Here is a 22,764-nt window from a genome sequence, read left to right as displayed (position 1 = left end):
CAAAATGTGTGCTATATATATACACAACCCTAGTATTTGAATTAGGCCGGTGTCAGTAGCCACGAGTCGGATGCTCAAACCAAGGTGATAGCAGGTAGATGTTTCTATTTTAATGTGGATGAACTTGAAGTAACATGGGTGGAAATTTCCTACTATATGATGAAAGCTAGCTGTGCCTCAAGATGTGTGCTATATATTTATAGTTTTATACACAGCGGTAGTATTTCAATTAGGCCGGTGTCAGTAGCCACCAGATGCTCAAACCAAGGTGATAGCAGGCAAGTAGATGTTTGTATTTTAGTGCGGATGAACTTGCAGTAACATGGGTGAAAATTTCCTACTATGAGGAAAGACAGCTGCGGCTCACAGATGCATGCTGTATTATGTATACACACAACCCTAGTATTTCAATTTGGGTGAACTTTGTAGGAACATGATTGGAATTGGCGTTAGTGGCCACTTGATGAGATGCTCAACAATATTTATTTTTTTCAGAAAGAATTTTATGTACCACATACAAATCAACCTCCATGCCATATCTAGAGCTTCTAAATCAACAACTACGGTTACTAACAAAAATCTGGAGATTTGCAACCATTCTATGCGCCCCGGTTGTCACAGCCATTCAATTGTCTTGAAATTGCGCCATTCAATGTACTCCCTCCGTCCGGAAATACTTGTCAGAGGAACGGATGTATCTAGATGTATTTTAGTTCTAGATACATCCATTTTTATGCATTTCTTCGACAAGTATTTCCGGACGGAGGGAGTATATGGTGTTCTTTAAATGTTGTATTTGTCCTTTTGGGGGGTTTAGAAAATCTGAGCTGACGCATGGTCCCACTTTCATAAATGAAGATTTGACACCCTAGAAGAGATCCTGGTCCCTGTTTGTGTTTTCAGATTTTGAAATGTTCTGCTATCGCAGTAGGCACTATCAACTTTATAAACATCAGGCTCCCCATATACAATTAGTTGAACAATTAGCATGACTTTAGGCACAGGTGGACAGATGCACTTTTGGTTCATAACAAAAATTTGAGCTCATGGAAAAAAAATGCAAAATCGAGCAAGGGCATAGGCAGCTCCCCCCTGCAGTCCAGCTAGCTCAACGTCATCTCCAGGACAGAGAGCTCCTCCAGCCAAATCAGGGACGCAAAGTGCTGGCTCAGTTTTTAGACACCAAACATCGATCAGAACAGCACACCGGTGCCGTCGGACATGCAAAGAGAGCCAGCAGAATACACATAATCAATGGGGAGGTCACCGTCCTGCGGTAGTGAGGCCCCCGTCAAGAAGGGCCCGTGGACGGAGGAGGAGGACAGGCTGCTCGTGGACTACATCAAGTTGCATGGCACCGGCGGCAACTGGCGAACCATCCCCAAGCGCGCTGGCCTCAACCGCTGCGGCAAGAGCTGCCGCCTCCGTTGGACCAACTACCTCCACCCCGACATCAAGCGCGGACCCTTCACCGACGATGAGGAGAAAACCACCATCCACCTCCACTCCATGCTCGGCAACAAGTATGTATATTGTTCTCTGTTGCTTCTGTTGTACACTATATATCTATCTACTATCTTCTTCTCCAACTCCGGTGCCAGCTACTCTGTTGCTGCTGATGATTTGAGCCTTAAACAGGTGGTCGGCGATTGCAACCCATCTGCCGGGAAGGACAGGCAATTTTATCAAGAATTACTGGAACATGAACCTGCGCAAGAAGCTACTCCACATGGGCATCGACCCCATCACGCACAGCCCGCGCGCCGACCTCAGCCAGCTTACAGGGCTCCCCAGTCTCCCCGCCACCGCCGCCGCCCCCAGTAATAGCCTCTCCGGCGTCAGCATGGGCCCCAGCGCCTGGGACATGAATGCTGTCCAGGCCCACGCCGACGTGGCCAGCTTCGCCGGGGGCGGCTCGGACATGAACACTCTCAGGATCAAGGACGAAGCTACCAGCTTCACCGGCAGCTACTCAGACATGAAACCTCCCAGGATCAAGGATGAAGCCAGCAGCTTCACCGGTAGCCACTCGGAAATGAAACCTCCCAGAATCAAGTACGAAGCCGCCAGCTTAATCAGTAGCCACTCGGACATGAAACCTCCCAGGATCAAGGACGAAGCCGCCAGCTTCACTGGAAGACACTCGGACATGAAACCTCTCAGGGTCAAGGACGAAGCCGCCTGCTTCACCGGCAGCTACTCGGACAGGAAACCTCCCAGGATCCAGGACGAAGGCAGCTACTCAGGCGCTGTTGCTGGCTGGGACATGAACACTCTCTCCATGCTCCAGCCCAACACCGCCAAGTTCCATCTCCTCCAGGGCCATTGTTGGGTGATCAGTGCTTCCTTGGGCGCCATGAGAGCTCTTGTTGGGAAGCTGGACGTGCTGCTGCTAGATGATTCATCTTCTCAGAAATTCTTCTCCAAGAGGGTGATGGATGGGTTGCGCCTCCTCAAAGATGATGTGGAAGAGCTAAGCTCCTACCTTGATGAACTGTCAGAGGTGGATGACCATCCCCCAATAGCCATGTGCTGGATGAATGAGGCGCGTGATCTGTCTTACGACATGGAGGATTACATTGACAGCCTTTTATCTGTGCCACCTGACCATTTCAACAAAAACAAGAAGAAGAAAAACAAGAAGATGATGACCATAAAGAAGAGGCTCAAATGGTACAAACAGATCACATACGTCACGCAAGTGTCAGAACATGGTGTCAAGACCAGCAAACGCGTTCATGTTAGTGTTGTCCCTCGTCTTCCCAAGAAGCCCAAGATTGCGGAAACAATTTCAGATTTCAGGATCTATGTCCAGGAGGCCATTGAACGGTACGATAGATATATGCTCCATTGTTGCAGCAACTTGAGGAGACGTACATTCTTGTCCACTGGCCATATGCTTCCAATGCACTATGAAGAAACCAATGATCATGTTGTAATTGATGGCCGGATGAATGAGTTTATCGACTCACTGGTGGCTGATATTGTGGCAGATCAGCAGCAGCTCAAGGTGGTATCTGTCCTTGGATCTGGATGTCTGGGTAAAACTACACTTGCCAAAGTGTTGTACAACAGAATTGGGATACAATTTGATTGCAGAGCTTTCATTCGGATGCCCAAAAAGCCGGATATGCAGATACTTTTCTGCGACTTGTTCTCACAACTCCACCAGAAAAAGCGGCCACTACATGCCAATTCTAATGAGCTTGGCATCAGCGACATTAATATCAGAAAACATCTGCAAGATAAAAGGCACTGTTAACCGAGTTCCCTTATGCTATTTATTCTAGTTTATTGTAAACCCATCAAACTTCATTTCTACTATTAGCCTGACACAATATATCTGATATGCGTGAATTTCTGGCATGCAGGTATCTAATTGTTATTGATGATTTGTGGGACGCATCAGCATGGGATATTATCAAGTATGCCTTTCCAAATGGAAACCGTGGCAGCAGAATAATAATAACTACACAGATTGAAGATGTTGCATTAACATGTTGCTCTGATCACTCAGAACATGTTTTCGAGATGAAACCTCTTGACGAAGATCACTCAAGAAAGCTATTCTTTAACAGGCTTTTTGGTTCTGGAAGTGACTGTCCTGAAGAATTTAAACAAGTTTCAAATGAAATTGTTGATGTATGTGGTGGTTTGCCGCTAGCTACGATCAACATAGCTACTCATTTGGCAAATCAACAGAAAGCAGTATCACTGGATTTTCTGACATACATACGTGATTCGTTGAGGTCACAATCGTGGTCAAGTTCTGCTTCGGAAAGAACAAGACAAGTACTGAACCTCAGCTACAATGATCTTCCTCATCATCTGAAGACATGTTTGTTGTATCTTCATATGTATCCAGAGGGCTCCATAGTCTGGAAGGATGATCTGGTGAAGCAATGGGTGGCTGAAGCCTTCATCAATACACGAAAAGGGAAAGGAAAAGATCAAAACTGGATGGAGAAAGCTGCAGGAATCTATTTCGATGAACTTGTTGATAGAAGATTCATCCAACCCCTAAATATCAACTACAACAATAAGGTGTTGTCATGTACTGTTCATGAAGTGGTACGTGATCTTCTTGCACACAAGTCTGTGGTAGTAGATTATAATCGAAAGAATATATCACTTTCTCATAAGGCCCGTCGGCTATCTCTCCTCTTTGCCAATGCAAGTTATGCCAAGACACCTGTAAACATCACAAAGGCGCAGGTTCGGTCACTTAATTTTGTTGGATTGTTCGAGTGCATGCCTTGTATTGGAGAGTTCAAGGTTCTCCGTGTTCTGAACCTTCAACTATCCGGTCATTGTGGCGACCATGACCCCATAGACCTCACTGGGATTTCAGAACTGTTTCAGTTGAGATATTTGAAGATTACAAGTGATGTGTGCATAAAACTACCAAACCAAATGCGAAAGCTGCAATGTTTGGAAACGCTGGATATTATAGATGCACCAAGAGTCACTGCTATCCCGTGGGATATTATATATCTCCCACACTTGTTGCACTTGACGCTTCCTGTTGACACAAATCTGCTGGATTGGATTGGCAGCATGACTGGCTCCATCATCAGTCTGTGGAGCCTTGGCAACCTGAACTACCTGCAAGATCTTTATCTTACCATTTCTTCTACACATCCTTCTGGCCATCCAGAGAAAAACATGGAAGCTCTGGGTTCTTTACTAGGAGGACATGGCAACCTGAAAATTATAGTAGTGTCTCATGGCCCATTGGTTAAAGATATTGTGGTTCCTGGTGCCTCAAAAGTAATCATTTCCTGGGATGAGTTGGAACCTCTCCCACTTCTCCAGAGATTTGAATGCTCGCCACACAGCTGCGTCATATTTTCCCGAATTCCTAGGTGGATTAAAAAACATGGTAACTTGTGCATTCTGAAGATTGCAGTGGTGGAACTGCAGATGAGTTGTGTTGATATTCTCAGAGGATTGCCTGCCCTCACTGCTCTGTCGCTGTATGTGCGGTGCGCGCCTGCTCAAAGGATCCTCTTTGACAAGATGGCCGGGTTTTCAGTTCTCAAGTACTTCAAGTTGAGGTGCACGAGTGGTATCCCATGGCTGAAATTTGAGGCGGATGCAATGCCTAACCTCTGGAAGCTGAAGCTAGGTTTCAATGCAATCCCCCGAATGGACCAACATCAACTAATCTGCATCGAGCATATTCCAGACCTTAAAGAGATCTCTGTAAAATTTGGGGGTGTAGCTGCTCTTATAGAGTATGCCGTGAAGACTGTCATTAGTAATCATCTGAGAAATCCTAGAGTCCATGTGTGTTTGGTGACTTCTACTTTCTATGGTGCCGAGAGGACAAAAGAGAAACCTCCCACCAACTCGGCGATCAAGTCGCGCATGGCCGCCACAACGCCAATGGAGACTCCGACCAGCCACGTCACCACCGCCTTCGCCCACTGCAACAGTGTCTCGACAGAGGGTGCTGCTGCTTCCGGGGACGCAGATGTGGAGACGCTCTGCCACCTCTCCGACAATCTCGCCACCGCCTTTCGCTCTCCAGAAGACTTCACCTTCCTTGTCGACATGCGTGCGTACCGCTCCATGCTCTCCGTCCAGAGTCCCTTCCTGGATGCCGTCTTCGCGCGTCGTGCCGCTGAAGGGGAGGACGACCCGCTGGACCTCCGGGAGCTTCTGGGTGAGGAGGTGGAGGTCGGGTATGAGGCACTGCAGTTGGTGCTCGAGTACCTGTACACCGGCCGCATCCGCGACCTTCCCAAGTCAGCATGCGTTTGCGCCGACGTGGACGGCTGCGCCCACGTCGGTTGCCTTCCCGCCATCTCCTTCATGGCGCAGGTCATCTTTGCCGCATCCATCTTCGAGGTTGCGGTGCTCACCAACCACTTCCAGGTCCGCCTCTTCCTCCTCTTATCTGTTGCGATGATTTCTTCATATCACTTGTTTATTATGCCTGCTGGCATGCATATTGGTCAGACATTTCAATGCTATATTTGAAAAGAATGGGAAAGAACACTATCAAGTTATTTCAGCAAAAAATATTAATTTCAATGCTTTTACAAAACAGTGACAAGCATTACATTTGTGGTGAATACATGGTAGTCGTCAAACTGGTGAAGTTTTTGATGAGTGCTAGGATGTGTTGAGTTATTTGGAGATACCTACTGCGGTGCAACACTCACTTAGGTTTAAGAATCCATTCCTAACTCAGTTTGACGTAGGCGTGTTCTTTTTTTTTTGTTCAACAATCACCTGGGGAGGAGTCCCTCCACCTGAATATATTACTCAAAGTGTCCATTATGCCAGGAGAGTGATCCAGTTTATAAGGGAAACCGGATCGAAACCTTTAACAAATTGACCCCATTTATAAAGAAAAACCAGGCTGAAAACCAAGTAGGCGTGGAAATTAATTGAGTTATCTGTGAGTGATGACGTAACTGTGGTGTCTCTTTCAGTTTCAAAACTGTCCGCTTAAATGTGTTCAATATGGAAAGGTGCTGTGTGATTTTAATGGTATTTCAGGGATTCTTGTTTTGACTTTTCTATAGGGAAAAGGAAAGGTAACTGTTCAAAGCATGGAAATGATGTGCTTCCAGTTTTGTTCAATAAAAATCTGTTTGAAGCAGTATGGAGAGGTGCTGATATGGTACATGCATCAATGATAGGCAGTTCATGACAAACATGATTTGATAACACTTTCCAAATCTAGGTTCCATTTATGCCGACAGTTGATACATGTACACTAAAAACCAAAGATATAAATACAGTGATTCCCCCTGAAAATTTTGCAAACTAGAGTCCGTTACAATAATATTGATCTGGTGTTTTCACTTGATAAAGTTCTGGATGCGTGTGTGTGTGAAGTGAAATATCAAAACTGACAATGATCCTAATAGGGCCTACATTCTTAATTCTTGTATACATATTTAGCTCCATAACCTCTCATTTTCAGTAAGATCAGTGAATATTCTCTTAAGGGGCAGTACTTAGATAGGGGACCCCTTGTTCTAGGTAAATAGTCATCATCTAATGCAGCTGCACAAGCTAGAAATTTTGAGATGGGTCCTTAATGAAATTGTTGCCTCTTCAGATTCTTATTTGGGATTTGTGCTTTCATAGTTCTGACTTTGCTGCAGATGACTTGTGTGTCTACCATTTGAGGATAATTCTTGTCGAGTTGCTACTTGTAACATTACAGTCGCATTGTTTCGCGTTGAGACGGTACTAAGCCACCTTATGCCTTTCTTTTCCATGCAGCGGCTTCTCCTTGATGTCCTTGATGATGTTGAAGTGGATAACCTTCCATTGATCTTATCTGTTGCAAACTTATGCAATAAATCTTGCATGCATCTGCTTGAGAGATGCCTTGAGATGGTAGTCCGGTCAAATCTTGACATGATTACTCTTGAGAAAGCATTGCCTCCAGATGTTATCAAGCAAATTACTGACTCGCGGATAAGTCTTGGGCTAATTTCACCCAAGGACAACGGATTTCCTAACAAACATGTAAGAAGGATATTCGGAGCTCTCGATTCTTATGATGTGGAGCTAGTGAGGTTGCTACTCTACGAAGGGCAGACTAATCTTGATGATGCATTTGCATTGCACTATGCTGTAGAACATTGTGACCCAAAGATCACAACAGAACTTCTGGACCTCGAACTTGCAGATGTTAATCGTAGAAATCAAAGAGGTTATACTGTTCTTCACATTGCTGCCAGGCGAAGAAATCCTAAAATTCTTGTCTCTGTTTTAACCAAAGGAGCTCGGCCTTCCGATCTTACATTTGATGGAAGAAAAGCAATACAAATCTCAAAGAGACTCACAAAACATGGGGATTACTTTGGGATTACTGAAGAAGGAAAACCGTCTCCTGAATATAGTTTATGCATTGAGATACTGGAGCAAGCTGAAAGAAGGGGTCCACAACTTGGAGAAGCATCGGTTTCTCTTGCAATAGCTGGTGACTGTCAACGTGGGACGCTGTTGCACCTCGAAAATCGAGGTAACATTTATTTAAAAATTGTCAAGTGTTCAAAATTAGTGGTTGGTATTGTTTGCAGATTATGGTGTTTTGCATGTGGAGTGAAGTTCTCCATGTGCAATTACCCAATGTGTGCTACCTTTTTCTTCTCTTGGAAGGTGTTTTGACTCAATTTTTTTCTTGTTATGTAGTTACTTTGATGAGGATAATGTTTCCAACTGAGGCAAGAGTAGCAATGGACATCGCTCAAGTGGATTGCACTTTGGAGTTAACCCTTGATTCTGAGGCAAAACCTCCTTCGGAGAAAGAAGTGGCAACCATTGATCTAAATGAAACTCGTTTCCAAATGAATGACGAACACTTAGCTCGGATGAGTGCCCTCTTCAAAACAGGTGAGACACAGATTGCCTTTGTATAACCATGACGCTTCTACATTGTTTATGTTTTCAACGAAATCATAGTATTCACTTATTTAGATTATCTGCTGTAACATTCTGAATAAGAAAGCTTGCATAGCTCAAGTGTGAAACCCACTAGTCTATGGATCTGGACTAACTGCAAGCTCAATGTTTTTTTACCAGTTGAACTCTGTAAACGCTTCTTTCCGCGTTGTTCAAATGTCATAGACAAGATTATGAATGATGAACCTGAGCTGGCTTCCCTTCAAAGAGACACATCCACCGAGAGGAATCGGAGGTTCGGTGACATGCACGACACGCTTCAGAAGGCATTCAGCGAGGACAAGGGTTCGTCTAGTTTTGACAAATCTGGGTCATAGTTGCAAACGGATGACATGACAAAGCAACCAGAAATGCATGCTATATTGTGGAGTACAACAATATATCAGATTGGAGCACAACTGGAAAGTGGCCAAAAATTCAGATTGCACCTTTTATAAAAGAAAATTTTCAGGTGAAATTAATCTAGAACTCGGTTCTCCTCTCGAATCGAACCTTCTACAAACTGCAAGCAGCCAATTGTTTGGAACTGCAGTTAACATTTAACGCCAGAACATGTTCATGGCATGTGCTGTTCTTTTCTCTGTTCTGCACTTTTGAGGTGATGCTGTTGTGTAAATTTCAGCAACTAGTACAAATTTGTGGGAACTTGTAGCAAGTAGTAGTAGATTAATTCAGTTCACACCGAAATGCGCTACTGATAGACCAGCGTATCAGTTCAATTCGGCACGCTCAACTAATTCTTCTTGGCATGTACTATTCGAGTTAGGTGCCTAGCTATGCATATGGGAAGAGTGAAATAAATATATCTCACTTGTCATACGGTAGCTCTTCCCATATGATAAGTGAGATATATTTATTTTTCCTTTTTTTTTTGTCTTTGGGTTTTTTTGGTTTTCTTTGTTTCTTTCTTCGGTTGTCACCCTTTTCTTGTATTGTTTTCTCCAGTTTTTTCTTTCTTTATTTTTCCTTTTCTCCTTTTCTTTTTATCGCATGTCTACTTTTTTTCATACACATTTTACATTTTTGTATACATCATATACATTTTTATATGTGTTTAACATTTTTCCAATACATGATTAACATTTTTCAAATACATCTTTTGAATACGTGTTGAAAAATTATCAAATACACATGGAAACATTTTTTGGATTGATATGGATTTTTAAAACTACACGATTTTTTTGTACATTGTATAAATATTGTTTATAAATGTCAATATTTTTTTAAATGTGTTGACATTTTTGTAATCGTGAAATATTTTTGGAAACGTGTGAACTCGTTTTAAATGTCTAAATTTGTTTTTTTTATACAATCAACATTTTAAAAAATAATGCTACTCCCTCCGATCCGAATTAATTAATGCAGCCTCTATATTTTTACATTGCATTAGCACTTTTCAAATTTGCGGTTTTTATTTTTTTGAGTTTTGATTATATTTGTTTGGATTAATTTCCAAAATAGTAAAAAACAAAAAAAACAAATAAAAAGCAGAGAAGGGAAACGAATTAACCTGCCTGAAGCTACTTGGGCCGGCCCATTAGTAGGGATGTTGAGGCGAGATGAGCTTGTGTCTTGCTGCGGGTGAGACGTAGCCGCTCCCAACACCACTAGTAGTACTTCCGGTTATGCCGGAAGAGGATTTGTAGTACCTGGGTGCTCCACCCCCTATATAAACATTAAGTTCAAAAAATACTGAGAAATTTAAAGTAAAAACTGGGATTTGGGAATATCAAACTTGGGTGTTCGACCTACTTTCGTGTGAAATTTCGTGAAAAATATATTAGGAAAGGTATCTGTGGCAAAGAAGATAAAAAGAAATCCTATGTATGAAAAAGACTGTTTGGAAACGTGACATGCCAGCGGTTTCGAAACTCAGTGCCATGACGTGAGATTCTAGTGCCATGACAGTATTAGCTCCCATTGCAACATTTTGCTTCGGGTGGTCGATGTTGTTGATTATTGCCAGGAGGAGTCCCGACAGGTTCACCTAAGCCTAAGCCTTGACGTGCTTCGCTTGTGGTCAATCCCCATTCCTTGGCCACTCGCACAAACCCGTTGGCCGTCCGAAGAGGAGGAGTAGGAGGAGCTGATGATCCCCACCATGCGCCGGGCGACGCGGTTCTGCTCTGCCGCGAGCCTTGCGCCTCTCTCCGCCGCAACCACAGTTTGCATTGCCAACCGCTAGGACTCCTGGATCCCAATGCGGAGCACCGCCACATTTTTGCGGCGACGTGAGTGGGCGTCCGTCTCCTTGGACGTGTAGGAGCGGCGGACGGCGTCATAGAGGGCCTCGTCATCGTCGCTGGAGGGGGGCAGCGGCTCAAGCGCGGATCCGCAAGACCCGCACTCGGTACAGTTGGTAGCCTCCTCCGCCGCCCTCTTCCTTGCGCGCTGATACACGCAGCCATCGGGCTACAACTAGCTTGTGGGCAGGAGCACCCAGCCTCGCCCAGGAGGAGCAGCTGCTGTTGGTGCCAAGCACCACTGGACCCCTGCCGCCTGACGAAAAGACAGGGACCGTGTTGGGCTGCCGTGGGGCGCCATGGAGCTATAGCTGCCCACTTGGGCCGTTGCTGATGCCGTGGATAAAGAGCTCCCGCCCGGTCCATCCGCGATCGGCTGAGGGGAATGCGGAGCACTAGCTCCTCCTCGTCAGGCGCCAACGAGCTCGAGGACTCCTCGACAAGCTTCTTTCTTCTAGTTGATCGAGTCAGAGTCACTGTCGGATCCGTTCCCGGGCATGTCGGAGTTGAGGGGGTAGGGCGGAGAGAGGATGGGGAGGAGAAGGAAGTCGAGTGGAGCAGAAAGGTTGACTAGGGTTTGATTGTCCGGCTTCGCGTATTTATGGGAATAGGCGTGGAGACGGCATGGGCCACAGTGGGTTGGTCCGACGTGGCGGACACCCCAGGGCGTGTCTTGGCCTCCCCATATCTTTTCAAATATGGGTTCGATATGAGCGGTGTCGATCGGCTCCGACGTATATGACCGGTATAAGGGGTGCAGCTGGGTCGAGTTTTTTATGGATCAGTGACTGGGCCGTCCGCATGGACGTATTAGGGGCATTTGAGGAGCTCGGCTGCAGATGCTCTTATTTCCTTAAGAAAAAGCTAGATGTATAGTACAAGACAATTGGGCACCCTTTCGTTTTTGCTTCCCAACTCGGCTCCCTCGCCTCATCTCCCATTGTTTCAATCCCTTCATCTCTCATGTTTCAATCCCTCCATTGGGCGACCCAGCGGCAAGGAGCCAACTGCAGATCGGCAATCCGGCAATTGCAGCCCAAATTCAAAATAGTGAGATTACATATGCACATCTCTTCTCTCTTGTGCATGTTTAATTTACCCTAAATACCTAGTATTGTAAAGTTTTTGCCGTAGTTTTCTAATTGTTTTTCTCCATGTACTATAGAACATTGTTTTTTTAAACAGAAGTCGATCATCAAATCCAGACCACAATAAGGTCACCTGTCGAACGTAGCCAACCGAGCTAACATGTGGCATGGGCCGACCCTCCGTAAGGGGGTGATATGTATTTTGTGTGTGAACAAACCATGTCATTTAGGATGAACCTTGTCCTTGTCCTGAAGTACTTTGCACTTACTGCATGCTACCCTATCTGCAACTTCATATCATATTCAGATGAATAGAATGGCTGTTGACAATATTTAAAAATGCATAAGGGAAATTGATGATATATGTAGGTATGCACGATCTTTATCTGTACTAATACTGAGAAAACAGATTAGTGCTATTGACAATTCACCCAGAACAAGTACTCCCTCCGTCCGGAAATACTTGTCATCAAAATGAGTAAAAAGAGATGTATCTAGATTTTGTCCATTTTGATGACAAGTATTTTCGGACGGAGGGAGTAGATGATATCCATCCAACTATCAGCTATTCAGAGAAAAGTAAAAGGTGCTATTTGGGAAGAAGCACGGAAATGGCATGCTCTACCCTCGTACTGCTTTGGGCTGCAAGTTGCAACTCTCTTTGTTTCTTCCCATTAGTATGTACTTGAAAAAGTTAGTGATGTTAATAAGATATTATGCTGATCCCATCTCTATTTTTTTCTCAAATGATAAGTGTCACATGTGTGTCATGCAGCACTCCGGCCCTGACGATTTTTACAACTAAAGTTGCCATCCGAAGAGAAAAAACAAACCCAATTTTTTCTGAAACTTGCCATCTGAAAAGAAGTTGCCATTCTCATGTCACTAAACTTGCCATAAAAACGATCGGAGTTGCCATGTGTTCGTGTCACACTGTAACACTTATCAAGGTCCCTTTTTTAATGTAACTTTATGGTTACTACCGGACTATGGTACATAAAGTTTTTTTGGGAGAAAACTTCCGATCTGTTAATCTTCAGTTATGGCGGTACAACGAACACCAGAAATAATAAAACTTACATTCAGATCCGCAGACCATCTAGCGTCGACTACAAGAACTGATGCGAGCCGACGGCGCCGCCGTCATCGCCCCTCCCTCGCTGGAGCCGGGCAAAACTTATTGTGGTAGACAGTCGGAAAGTCGTCATGCCAAGGCCCCATAGAACCAACACAGCAGAACAACAACCACCACCAATAAAGAGTAACGTAGATGGAAGGATTCAACCTGAAGACACATGAACATAGACGTACTATGACCAGATCCGAGCAAATCCATCAAGACAGATCTGCCAGATACATACCTCCACACGCGCACCGACGATGCTAGACACACCACCAGGACAGGGCTAGGTGTGGAGAACCTTATTCCATCTATAAAAAGCCGCCGCCGTCTTATCTTCCTGAGCAGAACACAAACCCTAACAAAACTTGAAGAAACATCTAAAAACAGATCCTCCCGCCGACAGGGTCAGGATCCACCATGCTGCCATAGCCCTAAGGCCACCGGAGACGAGGCGGATCGGCGATGGCGTCGACGGAAGGCAGAGGAATCCTAAACTTTTGTTAGGGAAGGAGGCGGCTGCGTGCCACACGGTACATAAAGTTGACCACGAGGATCTATATTCCTGTTGAATGTAGTTCTTTTTGTCCAAAATATAAGTAACTGGGAAACTACCAAATTTATGTAATTTTGAACATATGATTGCTCTTTGAATATTACTATCCAACACAATTACTCCAAATATATATTTTACACATAGTATGGTCAAATCTTAGCCGAAGCAGTATATAGCACCAATATTAAGCACTCATAATTTTTGATGCCATACACACACATAAGAATACATCCCGGTAGATTATGGAATCGCAATTCCAAAAATTTATTCTAGCACACAACATGCATAATTATACTGGCACACTGCATTTGCACCGATCGAGTTGCTACTACTGATGGAGCATCGCGTTTGCTATCATCTTGTATTTGTCCTTGTTCGCGCTGAGGAAGGCGACCAGTTGCTCCCTCGGCGGCAGGCACTCCTTCACGGTTTCATTCTCGGTATATTCCTTTGCCCAGCGGCGCAGAGCAGGGAACTCGTTCTCGCCCATCAAGCTCACTCCGGTCACCTCCTCCATCGCGTATATCCAGTGAGCCGGACCGCAGGCGGCGACGTCGAGGTAGCCAATGGAGTCGCCGTTGAAGAACCTTTTCCCCTGGAGCTGCCCTTCCAGCAGCGCTAGGTTCTCCTTCGTCTCCTTCACGAACCCCTTCTGCTCCTCGCCAGCGTCCAGCCACATGGCCAGCATGAACGGCCTCGCGCACTGCTTGCATGGCCATCAAGTGTATGTTGGGTAAGTGCATGCTCACCAAATTTTTTTAGAAAAGATGCTCACAAAAAGATGGCGGCTATAATTAATAAAGGTGGGTGTGTGCATCGCTCAATGCAAAAGCCGGGAATTATCCTCTTTTTCGAAAAAAAAACCAAAAAGATTGCGGCTAGCTTGTATGGACAGTAGGAGGATATAGGAGATCACCTTCTGTTCCAGGAACTGAGCCCAGAAACGGGCCATGGCACGGGCGTAGGGATCAGCCGGCAGGAGAGGCGGTCCGTCGAAGGCCTCGTCGATGTACTCCATGATGAGGAGGGACTCACAGATGGCTCGGCCGCCGTGAACGAGCACGGGCACCTTCTGGTGGATGGGGTTGTGCTTCAGCAGCAGCTCACTCTTGCTCTGGAGATCTTCCAGGACCAGCTCGTAGGGCACCCCTTTTAGCCGCAGCGTGGCCTCGGTGCGGTGGACGAATGGGCTACCAATGTGCCGATGAGCTTAACCGGTTCAGCCATCTTTGCTTTGCTTTTTCTTGCAGATTCTGGTTTATCTTTGCTTTGGTTTGCTTGCTTGCTGATATCTTGCCTACCTAAACAAACTAACACGCTGGTACTTATAGGGGTCTAACGGCGAGTTGTTCTTCATGTCCACTGTAATCAGAATTCAGACGGTGGGTGTTGCTGCTTCTTCCCCAAGAAAGATTGAATTCTTTTTAGTTTTTTTAGTCAATGGCCTTTAGTTTCTTTGTGAATAGTCGTATAATATGAGCGTGGTACTGATCGGTTGCTCCAGTGTCAAAAAAAAAAGGATTGATATGATCTGATAGTGTAAAGATAATATGAGATGATGGTGACTTTCTTTGACACATGTACATTGTATACTAGTCGAAGTTTCTTGATGGGCAAGCTGGATTAGGCAGATCATGGACTTGTCTACCGTTTCAATCAAGGCTATTTATATACCTACTCCCATAAAAAGAACGTAAAAAAAAACTTCTGCCTATCCGTCGTCGTACCTTTTATAAAAGGACCCCTGGTGTACTTTAAATAACTCATGGTCTAGTATTAAGTCCCTCTTCTTTCTCTACATTTGTTGGGCTTTGCCTCAACTTGGCTCTGATTAGTATTCCGCGTTCACCTGCAATATGCCCGGTTCACTCTTTTTTTCAGCCCGTTTAGGTCCTTTGTCTTTTTTATTTACAAAGATTATGTTAAAATGGTCGTGCTATAACTTTGTAACCGTAACTCGGATTAAAATAATTTATATATGTAATCTGACCAGAAAAATGCTTAGTTTCCAACCGTGCTACTAGGGTGGATGGGTTTCAAGCTGGCGAGCGTGGAGTGGAGCATCCATGCGAGCTGGCGGAAACAGGCGATGCCGTCGTGTGTGTCCGCGGCTGCGTGGAGACAACTGAAGTGGGGCATAACCGGTGCTGCCGTATGTATTTTTCTCTATTGAATTGATTGTTTCATCAAAACTTTGCCTATTTGCAAGTGCAGGTAGAAGGGCAGCAGATATGCAGTGAAAATTAAAACCATTTAGCTACGCGTGAAGGGCGGCCAACCAGCTATGCCACGTGGCGCAAGCTGGTTGGCCGTGGTGAGAAATCTTTTGCAATTTTTTTAGATAACGTGTAGAGAAATCTTTTGCAATTTTTTTTAGATGACGTGTGGATTATTTTTTAAATATGTATTTTTAGATGGAGATGAGGCCCTCTGTTTTTTTTTTAAATAGAGGGTTAAGCAAAGTGGCACTCGCTGGTAGGCTGGTGTGGTAAATTTTCCTTTTCTCTTTTTACCTCTTTTTTAGATGAAGATGAGGATTTTTTTTAGATTTTTTTTTGACGGAGGCGAGGACTTTACATTTTTTTAATGAAAACGTGCGCACAGCTTCCTCTCAAGCGGTGCCACATAGTCGACGGTCTTAGCAGTTGTCTAGATGCTCACATGCATGTCATTTGTATGGTTCTGTAGATCCAGAGATACATTTATACTTTGTTATTTTTCTTACCTTTAACTTGACCATACCTGAATCATTTGTTAGATAAAGTGCTCAACAAGTCAATCTTATCAGCAAGGGAAAAATAAAAATAAGGTGGTGCCCGGACCGGGACCATGAACACATTGAGCGAAATTGGAGAGGGAGATGACATTGTAGACCTTGAGTTCCTGTCCATAAGGTTTGCCAACATGGTCGCCATCATGAGCAATTTCCCAAAACATTCATGGTAGGACGAGTAATTAATGTAGTCTTAAAACTACTCACCAAAATATTCACATTTCCGAAAACACATGAGCAATTTAACATAAGTGTTTCATTACCTCTTAGAACTGCTCACCATGTGTTTGAGGTTTCATGTAATTAAATCTACTTTTGATATGATAATGGCTAAGTTGGAATTTAGTTGAGGTTAACATATGGATTAGTTATAGACCAATATTCTCTTGAACAACCATAATCAAATTTAATAATTCTAATGCAATACCACCTTATCAAACCTGATGGATATTTGTAGTGCTATTTGTGGATATCCCTTACGATGTATTGTGTACAACTATATACAAAAAACATATGGAATTGTAAAAACAACTGCTTTTTTTTGCTTTTCTTTTATGGTTGCAATGAAGGAGTCCATGAGGCCTGAGCTAAGGACATGAAAATTATTTTCCTCCCGTTGTAATGCACCGGCATGTTTCCTAGCATATTGTTAAGAAAACTGACGCCAAGCAGGGAAACGAACTCTAAAACTCAGATAACCATGACGGTGCCCTTGCCACTGCGCTAGCATCTAGCTTCAGAAATGCCTGAGTTTTTTTTCCCAATCTGTAGTAGTACAGGAAAACATTGATTTTGAAATTTGTTTGAAAATTTTAAACGATATTTTTTGGTATCCACGGTTACCGTGTTTCTCGCCGTCCCTCGGTAATTTTCTAGGATTTGGTAGCCAAAACCTTAGACAGCATTGCCTTTTGGTTCGTCCGACACCAGTACTAGTCTTTTTATGTCAGATATTAATAAAAAGTGCACTGTAGTTGTCTTGTGCTCTTGTGCAGTGGAATCCAAGTTGAGCTGGCTCATTTGACGCCTGTTTCGAGTGAAGCGCGCTTGCCCGTGCGAGACACACATGCCACTGCCACTCTCTCCCTGGCCATAGCACGCCATGGCGAATTGGCCCTTACTGTATTTATATATCCACTCCCCCCCAGGATGCGATCCAAGCATCCAGTGCTGCCAATCAGTAGCAGCCAGTGAGTAGCTAGCTGGAGGCCGGCCGGTAGCATCCAGTTGGTCGAGCGAGCCAGCGTCACCTTGGACCTTGCCGGGACATGGAGCCAGCGGCGGCGACGATGCTCCCTCGAGCACTCCCCATGCTGCTGCTGCTGCTTGCGGCGGCGGCCGTGATGGTGAGCGCGGAGAGGGCGCCGACGCTGGTGTTCATCCTGGCAGGGCAGTCCAACATGGGTGGCCGGGGCGGCGCCACGGTGGGCAACCGTTGGGACGGCGTCGTGCCGCCCGAGTGCGCGCCGTCACCACGCACGCTGCGCCTCTCGCCGTCCCTCCTCTGGGAGGAGGCCCACTAGCCGCTGCATGCCGGCGTGGACGTCGGCAACGTGGTGGGCGTGGGCCCCGGGATGCCGTTCGCGCACGCGCTGCTCCGGGCGCGGGCCTGCCCCAGGGGCGCCGTCGTGGGACTCGTCCCCTGCGCGCAGGGCGGCACGCCCATCGCCAACTGGACCCGTGGCTCCGAGATGTACCAGCGGATGGTGACCCGCGCCCGCGTCGCCGGTGCAGGGACCGGCAGGATCGCGGCCTTGCTGTGGTTCCAAGGGGAGGCCGATGCCATGCGGCGCGAGGACGCGTTGGCCTACGCCGGGAGGATGGAGGTGTTTGTCCGGGACATCCGCCGGGACCTCGCCATGCCCAACCTCCTCGTCATTCAGGTCTGTCGCTACACTACATCCATGGCTCCCCTGTTCCGACTCCATTAATCTCCATTGTGAACCCTGTGAGTAAAAACATCCATGATCTTGTCATAGGTTGGGATCGCGACTGCGCAGAAGCAGGGGAAGTGGCTGGACCTGGTGAGGAAGCAGCAGAGGGCGGTGCGGCTGCCGAACCTCAAGTACGTGGATGCCATGGGGCTCCCCCTCGCCAACGACATTACGCACCTTACCACCCAGGCCCAGGTCCGGCTCGGCAGGATGCTCGCCGACGCGTACATCGCCACGCTCTGATGGCTAGTAGTGTTCGCTGGAATACTATCATTGATTCCGTGGAAGAGTTAATTTGGTGATGATTAGCTGTGGACAACAACTGAATAAATCAGCTATACTATGTAGGGTATTTCATGCGCATTATTACCACCTTGTTATGCGCATTTGTTGGAAATGAAACAATCTCATTGCCAGTATGATATTGCCGTTACGGGGAAGGAAAACTCTTCGCTTTGTTAAGTTCCTATCTTCTTGCAGAAGACTTGTTGTTACTGAAACCCTTCCCGTCAACCGGTGATCGGACGCGAAATGTTGTCCACAGGCTACGTGCCCCTGATTGACCCGTCTTCAACATGGCATTTATTGCAAGACATGCGGGCGCAACGGAAACCACATCGTAGACGGCGTATCAAAAAAAACTGTTTGGAGAATTGCAATAAGGCTTGTGTTGCAAAGCATTGAACGCAACATGAGGCTTGTTGCAAAGGCTCATCAAGCAGATCGGAGAACTATCCCGCAGAAAAAGAAGGTATAATGTTTGGGATTGCAGCAAGGCTCATGTTGTAAAACGTTGAGCGCAATGCGAAACTTGTTGCGAAGACTTGGTGAGCTAATCGGATGGCTGTAGGGAAGGAAAAAACAAAAATAAAACATGTTCAGGGATTGCAACACGACTTCTCTTGCAAAGCGCTGAGCGCAATACGAGCCTTGTTGCAAAGGCTTAGCGGCTCAAGTGAAGGGATCAGACGGTTGTCCACGGCTCCATCGAACGGCAGCCCATGCGATCGATCTTTTGGGATTATCAGTTTATCACCCGGTCAACGCTTAGGCGGCCCTTGTTGTTATAGCATGGACGGATTATCTAAATAACATGCTATTATAAAGGTCGCCCATCCGTGGTTTCAGGTCTAATTGTCTTTTCCCAACACTGGCACTATTTTATTCCCGTGTTATCCAGGTAATGCATGTTCCTCTTCATTGGAAACATCAAGTTAATCTCGCGGGAATCTCAGAGCAGGAAGGTTTTTTTTTAAGTCGGAGCAGGAAATTGGGCAAGCAACATTTTATAGCAGTGTGTTTCAGAACACCAACACTATTATATAATTGTGCTACAATGTCTTTCGGAACGATTGGATCTCTGACATTAGACACACGATGGGATGAGTCATTAGTGTATTTCCTAAGTCACACGCCCAAAATTAACACACGGAATTCCGCAAGAAAACATGTGGCTGGTCAAATTGACCCAAGCACAAATATACTTAAATTGCAGAAAAACTGCGTCTTATCTTTGTCACATGGAAAACAGGGCGCTTCCGTTGCCTCTGGCTGCTACACGGCGAAGATGTCGTTTTTGATCTGGAACGCCTTCGTGAACCAACAGAGGTAGGTAGGGAGAATGCTGCTGACGTTGAAGGCCCCCATGACAACACCCTGCTACTGCAAGGACCTCTCTCCCCGCGCGCCTCAAATCGCTGTTGTTCGGTTGCCATGGCCATGGCAACTAGTCCACTACGATGATCATGCTATCTACGTGACGACCATCAGAGATGCTACGACGGGTGACAGCCAGTGATGCAACTGCAGCCTTTGCGTGCTTCAATGGCCATGACCACGTGCACGGTGATCATGAGGTGCGACGGCGGAACGCGGGGCCACCGCGTGTGCTACCGTTGCTAGAATCGACCACCACAGGGATGCTAGAACGGGCGACCGTACGTGCCGGAACCGGCTGCCCCAAATGCTGGGACTAGGCCCTGCAACTCTGGGCGCCGTATCCCGATGAAAGTTTGCGAGGCGCTGTATCCCTATGAAAGTTTGCGAGGCGGCGACGTGCTGCATGGGATGCTACGACCGAATATAGCAAAGTTGCGACCGGCACGCAAGAGAGTTGCAACGAATGAGCCAAGTACTGCTGCCGTTGCCATTTATTACTAGAATCAGGTAAAGTAGGGTTACAACCTGCACACAGTGGAGCTGCAACGAGCAGCGTCAAATACTACAACTGACGTCTATTATTGCTGGAACCAGAGAAAGCAGGGGTTGCGACCAGCGTGGGAGGAGCTGCAACCATAGAAAATCTATATGATGTGAAAGTATATATTCAATAATAAATTTAATGGTATTGATTTGTTGTTGTATATGTTAATATTTTTGTCTATTATTTTTTTAAAAGTTTACGAAGCTTAACTTTGATCAAAGCTAATATGCGGAGTAAATAAACACGGAGAGTACTAGTCTTGTGATGTTGTACAGTCCAGTCCAACTTGAGACAGGCATACAACTCATTTGACGCCTGATTCGAGTGAAGCGCGTTTACCCATGACAAACACACATGCGATCCACTGCCACTCCCTCCCGGACAAGAAAACAAAGGCCATAGCACGCCATGGCGAATTGAGCGCTCCCGTGTTTATGTATCCAGTCCCAACGATGCGTTCCGGGCATCCAGTACTGCGAGTCTGCGAATCAGTGGCAGCCAGTGAGCAGCGAGCTAGGACCTTGGACCTTGCCGGGACATGGAGCCAGCGGCGGCGACGATGCTCCCTCGAGCACTACCCATTCTGCTGCTGCTTGCGGCGGCCGTGACGGTGAGCGCGGAGAGGGCGCCGACGCTGGTGTTCATCCTGGCAGGGCAGTCCAACATGGGTGGCCGGGGCGGCGCCACGGTGGGCAATCGTTGGGACGGCGTCGTGCCGCCCGAGTGCGCGCCGTCCCCGCGCATGCTCCGCCTCTCCCCATCCCTCCGCTGGGAGGAGGCCCGGGAGCCGCTGCACGCCGGCGTGGACGTCGGCAACGTGGTGGGCGTGGGCCCTGCGATGCCGTTCGCGCACGGGCTGCTCCGGGCGCCGGCCTGCCCGCGCGGCGCCGTCGTGGGGCTAGTCCCCTGCGCGCAGGGCGGCACGCCCATCGCCAACTGGTCCCGCGGCTCCGAGATGTACGAGCGGATGGTGACCCGTGCCCGTGTCGCTGGCGCAGGGACCGGCAGGATCGCAGCCTTGCTGTGGTTCCAGGGGGAGGCCGACGCCATGCGGCGTGAGGACGCCATGGCCTACACCGGGAGGATGGAGGCATTCGTCCGGGACGTCCGCCGGGACCTCGCCATGCCCAACCTCCTCGTCATCCAGGTCCGTCGCTACACTGCATCCATGCATGGGTCCCCTGCTCCGACTGCGTTATCTCCACTGTGAACCCTGTGAGCAAAAACATCAATAATCTTGTTGTAGGTTGGGATCGCGACGGCTCAGAAGCAGGGGAAGTGGCTGGACCTAGTAAGGAAGCAGCAGAGGGCGGTGCGGCTGCCGAACCTCAAGTATGTGGACGCCATGGGTCTCCCCCTTGCCAACGACATCACGCACCTCACCACACAGGCCCAGGTCCGGCTCGGCAAGATGCTTGCCGACGCTTACATCGCCACGCTCTGATGACTACTAGTGGTGTTCGCTGGAATTCTATCATTGATTCCATGGAAGAGTTGATTTGGTGATGATTAGCCGTGGACAACACCTGAATAAATCAGCTATATTAGGCTTGTCATAGTGGGGAGTAACTTAGACTAGTAACATACATATGTTACTAGTCCATGTTACCATCATAGTGGGAAGTGTCATAGGTGTAGTAACATGCATATCTTCGTTTATTGCTTTGTAAATTCATTTTGTATTGAAAACCGCTATGTGATAGTAACATATTATGTTACTCTATTTGTCTCTTTTCTTTTTAATTACATGACACGTCATCTTTTTTGCTTATGTGCCATCTATGTTACTACTTATGTTACTCCCACTATGACTAGCCTTATGTAGCAGGATACTTCATGCACATTATTACCGCCTCATTATGTGCATTGTAGGAAATGAAACAATCTCATTGCCAGTACCATATTGCCGTTATAGGGAAGGAAAACTCGTCCACTTCGTTAAGTTTGTCAGTTTTGCTAAAGCACATCTAGATGTGTCGTAAGTATTGCACATTTAAGTTCTAAATTTGTACCTGCTTGGAAAGAAGACTTGTTGTTACCGAAACACTTCCCGTCAACTGGTCGATCCGACACGAAATGTTGTCCACACGCCACGTGCCCCTAATTGAGCCGTCTGCAACATGGCATTTGTTGCAAGACATGCGGGCGCAGAAACCACATCGCAGAAGGCATATCAAGAAAAAACTGTCTGTAGAATTGCAACAAGGCTCGTGTTGAAAAGCACTGCACACAGCATGAGGCTTGCTGCAAAGGTTCACCAAGCAGATCCGACAACAGTCGCGTAGAAAAAAAAAGGTATAATGTTTGGGATTGCAACAAGGCTCATGTTGTAAAACGCTTAGCGCAATGCGAAGACTTGGTGAGCTAATCAGATAGGTGTAGGGAAGGAGAAAAACAAAAACAAAACATGTCCA

The 22,764-nt window shown here is 46.4% G+C and overlaps 2 protein-coding genes and 2 pseudogenes across 2 annotated transcripts; 3 read left to right on the top strand and 1 right to left on the bottom strand.

Moving 5' to 3' along the window:
- The first annotated feature begins 814 nt into the window (after nt 1-814).
- Nucleotides 815-9,154, top strand: LOC123088485 (uncharacterized). Its single transcript, XM_044510689.1, has 7 exons — nt 815-1,523; nt 1,639-3,252; nt 3,372-3,586; nt 3,866-5,880; nt 7,246-7,993; nt 8,164-8,364; nt 8,554-9,154. Exons 1-7 carry the CDS (start codon nt 1,255-1,257, stop codon nt 8,748-8,750), a joined length of 5,259 nt encoding a protein of 1,752 aa, XP_044366624.1. The 5' UTR covers nt 815-1,254; the 3' UTR covers nt 8,751-9,154.
- A 4,441-nt stretch (nt 9,155-13,595) lies between these two features.
- LOC123083523 (probable glutathione S-transferase) lies at nt 13,596-14,667 on the bottom strand (annotated as a pseudogene).
- Nucleotides 14,668-17,517: 2,850 nt separating this feature from the next.
- Nucleotides 17,518-18,496, top strand: LOC123083522 (probable carbohydrate esterase At4g34215; annotated as a pseudogene).
- A 2,392-nt stretch (nt 18,497-20,888) lies between these two features.
- On the top strand, nt 20,889-21,794 carry LOC123083521 (probable carbohydrate esterase At4g34215). Its single transcript, XM_044505547.1, has 2 exons — nt 20,889-21,497; nt 21,597-21,794. Exons 1-2 carry the CDS (start codon nt 20,889-20,891, stop codon nt 21,792-21,794), a joined length of 807 nt encoding a protein of 268 aa, XP_044361482.1.
- The last annotated feature ends 970 nt before the right edge of the window (nt 21,795-22,764 follow it).

This window comes from Triticum aestivum, chromosome 4A, assembly GCF_018294505.1.
Source record: "Triticum aestivum cultivar Chinese Spring chromosome 4A, IWGSC CS RefSeq v2.1, whole genome shotgun sequence".
Taxonomy (NCBI): Eukaryota; Viridiplantae; Streptophyta; class Magnoliopsida; order Poales; family Poaceae; genus Triticum; species Triticum aestivum.
The sequence above is the reverse complement of the archived record's forward strand: the minus strand, read 5'-3'. Positions and strand labels throughout refer to the sequence as shown.

Coding starts and splice junctions, on each gene's coding strand:
- LOC123088485 (XM_044510689.1), top strand. CDS start 1,255: ATGGGGAGGTCACCGTCCTGCGGTAGTGAGGCCCCCGTCAAGAAGGGC. Junction 3,253..3,371: donor AAACATCTGCAAGATAAAAG/GCACTGTTAACC, acceptor TCTGGCATGCAG/GTATCTAATTGTTATTGATG. Junction 8,365..8,553: donor GAGTGCCCTCTTCAAAACAG/GTGAGACACAGA, acceptor TTTTTTTACCAG/TTGAACTCTGTAAACGCTTC.
- LOC123083521 (XM_044505547.1), top strand. CDS start 20,889: ATGGAGCCAGCGGCGGCGACGATGCTCCCTCGAGCACTACCCATTCTG. Junction 21,498..21,596: donor CCAACCTCCTCGTCATCCAG/GTCCGTCGCTAC, acceptor ATCTTGTTGTAG/GTTGGGATCGCGACGGCTCA.